This window comes from Podarcis filfolensis (assembly GCF_964270895.1).
Source record: "Podarcis filfolensis genome assembly, chromosome: 2".
NCBI classification, from domain to species: Eukaryota; Metazoa; Chordata; class Lepidosauria; order Squamata; family Lacertidae; genus Podarcis; species Podarcis filfolensis.
Genome location: NC_139605.1, coordinates 83962543 through 83968542, shown reverse-complemented (window position 1 = coordinate 83968542; position 6000 = coordinate 83962543). Strand labels below are relative to the sequence as shown.

Genomic DNA, 6000 nt, shown 5'->3' with positions numbered 1-6000 from the left:
TGCAAGCCTCCTCGCCCTATAGACTTGTCCTGTGGGTAAATGGGTGCAGAAAGATCTTCACTATGACTGGCAGATGCGCTCCATAGCTTCAGAAAGAAGTCTTTCCCAACCCTACCGGGAAATATCAGGATTTGAACCTGGGGCCTTCGGCATGTAAAGTAGGTGCTCTATCCCTGAGCTACAGCCTTCCCTCTCAATACAAGTAGCAGCTTCAGATGAGTAAGTTTTGTTGAGACCATGACGGGGAGGGAGAGTTAAGGTCCCTTTCCCTTTCTCAGGCCATGATCCTGATCAGAGGTCCTCTTGGCAGCTCCCCCCCCCACCCCACCCAGTGCAACAACTCATTTACTGTAACATGGAGTGTGGCTGTAAGTGTAAAATACTTTGTACTGTACACCCTAAAGCAGTTGCTTTCACTTGTTTACCTATTTCTAAAGCATCAGCAAAATAACATAGATTTACCTTACTACAGGAAATGAGCAATGGGATGGGAATGTTGCAAGGCAACAGATGCCAAAAAATGTGAACTGAGGATATAGTTCACTTCTGTAAACATTGCTGCTGTTAAACTCTTAACTGGTTGCTTTCAAGCACCAGAGAGATGCCAAAATGCCCTGTTAATGATTATTAACTTCTTGATTGTCATGAATGTACTTAAGCAGACTGCCACATGATGATACGATCAAGCTGAAACAGGAGGCTTACTGAAGATAAGGTGTGAGAGTTTCACATACAAAGGGTATTTGACACCCATGATTTAATAGGTATCCATTTATGCTTGTTTAACCCTTTTCTGTGCTCAGTGACTGGCATAATGCACCACTTCCATCCACCATGAAGACTACACACTCTACTCTGAACACACACAACAGGAACCTTTTTCAGTGTACATCCCCCTCCATGGCCTACTGTCCCCCCTTTTCACATGGAGCTAAGGTCTTTGCATGGGACATTTCTGCCATGGATGGCTTGTAGCAGGAACCCCCCCCCCCATCATTCAGTTTGTACAAACTTCACACACACTCACACTCACACACTACATACGCTACGCTTCTGTTATAAATTTATAGAAAATCAACCATACATCGGATTTGCACTGTTCCACTTTTATTTTACTCCATGAAGGAAGGACTACAAAATGGGGAAGGTTTGATACAGGCCAGCCATAATCCCTTCACCATCCCAGCACATCCACAGGAGCCCTGCCCAGTTGCTATGCCAACCCTGATGGTCCTAGACAGAAGACGATCAAGATCACAAAGAACTTGCATATGGGAGTGGATTCAGCATGGACTGAAACAAAGGACAATGATCAGATCTTCCCTCTGGGGGCAGGAAACTGCCAACTCCCCTTTGTCTCCTGGAAGTGACTCGTGGGGAGGGGGAGAGAAGGGAATCAGCCAGGTGACAGGACACTCAGGTTACCACCACAACTCCTCCCTCAACCCCTCCTTTCTGTAATGTATGCATGGTGTTTCTGGGGGTGGGCTTGACCTACAGGGTGGGAATTTCAAAAGTTTCTATAATGTCTTGCACACCATTTTTCTGGGTCTTTCCTCTCACCTGCAAGTGAGGGGAGCACCCTGTCGCGACAGTCTTTCTTCAATAAAGACCAAGCCTACAGGCTGCTGATTTGCTTCAATTTACTCTGGTTGGTGTCTTTGCTTTTTGTCCAAGGGAGCCCTCGGATTTTTCCAGTAACAGGCTGTAAATGTTAAGTTTATATGTGTTGAAAACTCTTATTGCAGAATTATTAAGGAACGCCAATATTATTCATTATTTAACCCAGCCTTCATCAAAGGAGCTCAGGATGGCATACATGGTTCTCCCCTTTTTACCCTCACAACAACCTGGTAATCCAGGAGTGTCCCATACAGGGAAACATGAAAAGGTACTGAATTGAAAAAGAAGCAGATTTTTTTATTCACAGGAAGAATTGGGAGCAGAGTGTGTGCTCTTGATTCTTCATTACAGCTGTTGCTTGAAGTTTCCCACAGCTAGGGACATAAATGACATCAGGCACAGGAAAAGGTTGCTGTGGCCTAACAAAACCTCTGTTGTAATGTAAGGTAGGTTGGGATATAATCCATCCTGTAAATTTTCTGGTTGTGTGGGGATCTGAATCCAAGTCTCCCCAGTCTAAGTCCATAGCAGTGACTCTGAAGCTTCAAATGATCAGAGTAGGATATGCTGTTTGCAACTAATGAATTGTGCAATCCTCTCCTGTATCTCTAACCTGTGCATGTTTTCATAGATGCCAGTCCTAGAGTTCAATGGGATTTAATCCCAAGTAAGTATACATAGGATTTCAGCCTTCAGCGATATCTGGATGTTAACCACTGTTAATGCACAACATACTGGCTGTGTTTGAAGCAATAAATCTGTTTATTCTTTTGATGCATGAGCATCAAATAATCCTTGTAAGCATTTCTTCTGCCTGGTATTATCACTGTAAAAAACAACAACAGTGCCTTTGATAACAGCTTGATGTACATAAATTGAGCAGGAGATAAAGTAAAGTTAGGCTATTGTCAACAGGAGGGGGACTGGGAGGAGGGTGGAAGTGGCACTCCTAATGCCTTTCTGAAATCATCAACTCTCCTCCTTTCTTCTACAAAGCATTTGGGGACTCATCAAAGTTTAACTAGACTGGTGCCATATGGTACATGTTAAGGACCTTCTTGCATACTCCCTATTCCTGACCCACATTTAGTGAACTGTGCCCACTCCCTTAGTCTTTGTCCTGTCTCTTTATCAACTCTATTTTTGTGTGCACTGCACCAGCCACGCCACCTAACAGAAAACAAACAATGTCAATATATTTTTATTAATTGGCACAATAATGTTATCTTTCTGCAGGACTGGTTAGTAGCAATAGTAAATTATCAAAAAAACATTTATTTGTGTTTAGTTTTCCATTACACACACAATTTTTTTTATTAATGAACATAAATTTTCTTCTCTGCAGCAGTTTGCAGCTCACAATTATTACAGCAGCATAAGTCAAATCATATTTATGATTTGGGATACACTTTACATAGTTCATTGCTTTCTTCCGGCAGGGATGCTTCCTGTGCATTCACTTACCGTAAGTTTATCTCCATGCCAAGAAAAGCTTCACCAACTAATTTTTTGCATGCCATGCTGCTATTGAAAGCACAGGACAAGGGCCAAGTCACACTATGTATTAGCCTCCGTTATGGTGGCTGTGAGCCCTAGATTAGCAGATCTTAGCACATGTAATTTTAAAAAACAGTAATAACAATTATTACAAAACAGCAATAACAATCAGGAAAGCAACATAATGCCTCAGGACCAGAGAATAGTAGAGTCATTTGTAAAGGAGTGTTAGACCTGTCAAGAAGCAATGCAGTAACAAAATTAAAAATAAGTGTGTGGCAACAGTTTTAACTGATCACTCCCTTGTGTGTTTGTGATTCAAATACTGATGATGCAAGCTTTGCAGTCTCTTCAGATGTTGCAGCCTAGGTTGCCAGAAGAAAAAAGAGATTGTGAAGCAAGATTGGTGTGTGTCCTGCAGAGAACTGTAGACTGAGTGGTTCTGTACTAAGAATAATCTACAGCAGAGGTAGAGCAGCTGCAAGGAGGATGTTGGAATCTAACTCTAATCAGTTCCAGGCCACATGGCCAATGGTCCAGCAGCATCTGCAAGACGTGGGCTCCCTGCCCTGATCTACAGTATTCTATGGAGCTGTGATAACATAAAAAGGAACAACCCTTTATAATTTAAGGGACGTTATATAATAGCAAGATGAGCCACGTTCCTGCAAGATTTAGTTGCAGTGATCGCTCTTGCATAGTCAGTGCTATCCCAAATGAGCCAGCAGGATTGATATAAATAACAGTAATACTTAGAGCTTATCTGCTCTTTCCAGGCATGGTCCTCGCTTTAAAGCTCCATCTCTGAGCACCTTTATTTTCCCTTTTCTTTTTTGCTTTGGACCTTTCCCCGTGAAAACCCACTATTTAGCACTCAATCGGCGCAAACAACAATCCACAAAAAACCCTCATCTGTGTTTGCGCCGATTGAGCGCTAAACAGCGGGTTTTAGTGGGGAAAGCTCCAGGGCAAAAGCAACAAAAAACTAGAAACACCACAATCACCTAACTACACACTTGGGACACTGAGCTTTATGGCTCAGACCCGTGCCTGCAAAGAGGAGGGCAAATAAGTTTGGATAAGCCCTTAGTGATTTCAGTCAGTACCGCGAGAGCCTAACCCGGTGGCGCCAGACTGCTCGGGGACACAAAACAGGTACGGTGAATTCTCCGCTGTTAATTGTTACCAATGCAACCAATGTGCAAGCTTTCCGCGTCGCACAGAATACCTCACCAGGCGATGCCCACGGACAAGTCGCATGTAGGCATTCAAGCCCGTATTAACGCCCTATATGTCTACATAGCTGTCAACTTTCCCCTTTTTTAAAGGGAAATTCCCTTATTCCGAATAGGATTCCTCGTAAGAAAAGGGAAAAGTTGACAGCTATGCATGCCTAGGAGGGGGAGAAGCCCGGCTGCATCCCAGAAGCGGCAGCGTGGACCCCTTAAGCTGAGCGCGAGTTGTTGGGCAGGTTCGCGCACGCGCGGTTACCGTTTGCCCTGCCCCTCCCTCCCTCTCCCTCTGTACCCGGCGCCCCTTTCTCTTTCGCTTTCAGCGACGCCCCGCCCTTCGACCCCTCCGTCGAATGCGCCCGAGGGTCGCGCTTTCCTCCGTCTCGTTGGTCGCCTGAGCCTTCGCGGACGCCGTTGTCAGCTGACCTGACTAGGAACGGCTGCAGGCACGGAACTCGGAATACAGGCTTTTTGGGTGGCTGGGCGCCGCCATGGCTCCGGACCCCTGGTAAATGTGTGTGTGTGTGAGGGGGGGGCAGACCTCTTGGTTGAAGCCGTGGAGCGTTTCCCTTCGGGGCTGCTGCCTTTGACCCAAGGGGTGGAGTGGGGGGGGGGGGCCTTCACTCTGGGCCTGATATCGGCCAGAGAAGGGCAGGCGCGTCCTGCCCCTTCCACTTAATGCTAACCGGGCGTGGGCAGCCTGAAGGCATAGTGCTGCTTACCGCCTCTCACTTTCCGCCTTGTTAAGGCAGGGATGGGGAGAGTTTGACCCTCCAGGTGCTTGTGGTAGCATCTCCGTCCCCGCCCCCCCCCGCACACAGTTCCTGTCACCTCAGCCAGCATGGCCAATGGTTAGGGACAGTGGGAGTGGCAACCCAGAAACGCAGCACCCCCGTTCCCCCTGCAATATAGTATGAGGTTTGGTTTCTCCTCTGTCCTCACCATTCTTCCCTTCAATCTCCTTCCTTTGGAATCAGTTGTGGGGCTACTGCTGTAGAGATGGGAGAATTTTCACAGGTGCAGCTTCTTCCGCCTTGGTGCTGTAGCAATAGAAGACAAAAAAGCCCGCACCTAGCGTGGATACAAAGGAACGCTTGTACTTGGATAGTAGCATAGCAGAGAGAATTTGCACATGTGTAGCTTTTCGTTGTTTTATTATTATTTTATTTATGATGTTTAGTTTTATACATGTCAGTAATTTTACAATCATTTCAACATTGCAAAACTGAACGTCCCTCCATTAACTTAATTTACTCATTTATTCATCTACTTTAAATATATACTCTTATAAAACTGCAGGTTATTACAATAATCCTGTCAATGTTCTTAAATGTTTACAGTTTATTTGTAAATATTCAATAAACCATTTCCATTCTTTTATAAAAATTTTGTTATCTTGATTTCATATTTTTCCAGTAAATTTCACCATTTAGGCATATTCCGTAAGTTTTTGTATCCATTATTCTTTTGCTAGGACAACTTCTTTCCATTTCGCCTCTAGCTTTTCCTTGTTTGATTCCTCCTTTGATACGGCAAGTGCTTAGGTGTAATATAGTTGTACTACTTTGCAACAGAGGGAGACAAGTTTCTCCTCTTTCTCACACTTTGTAGTAGACTCAATCTGTTTTGGGGACGGGGATTCCCTAAC

At 44.7% G+C, this 6000-nt stretch overlaps 1 protein-coding gene across 1 annotated transcript in view; it reads left to right on the top strand.

Moving 5' to 3' along the window:
• The first annotated feature begins 4644 nt into the window (after window positions 1–4644).
• The window catches only part of STX8 (syntaxin 8), a 75795-nt gene continuing 74439 nt past the window's right edge, over window positions 4645–6000 (top strand). Inside the window, exon 1 of the mRNA XM_083597806.1 lies at window positions 4645–4860. Within this exon, the coding sequence (XP_083453932.1) occupies window positions 4844–4860 (17 nt within the window). The 5' untranslated portion in view covers window positions 4645–4843. The remainder of the gene's footprint in view (window positions 4861–6000) is intronic.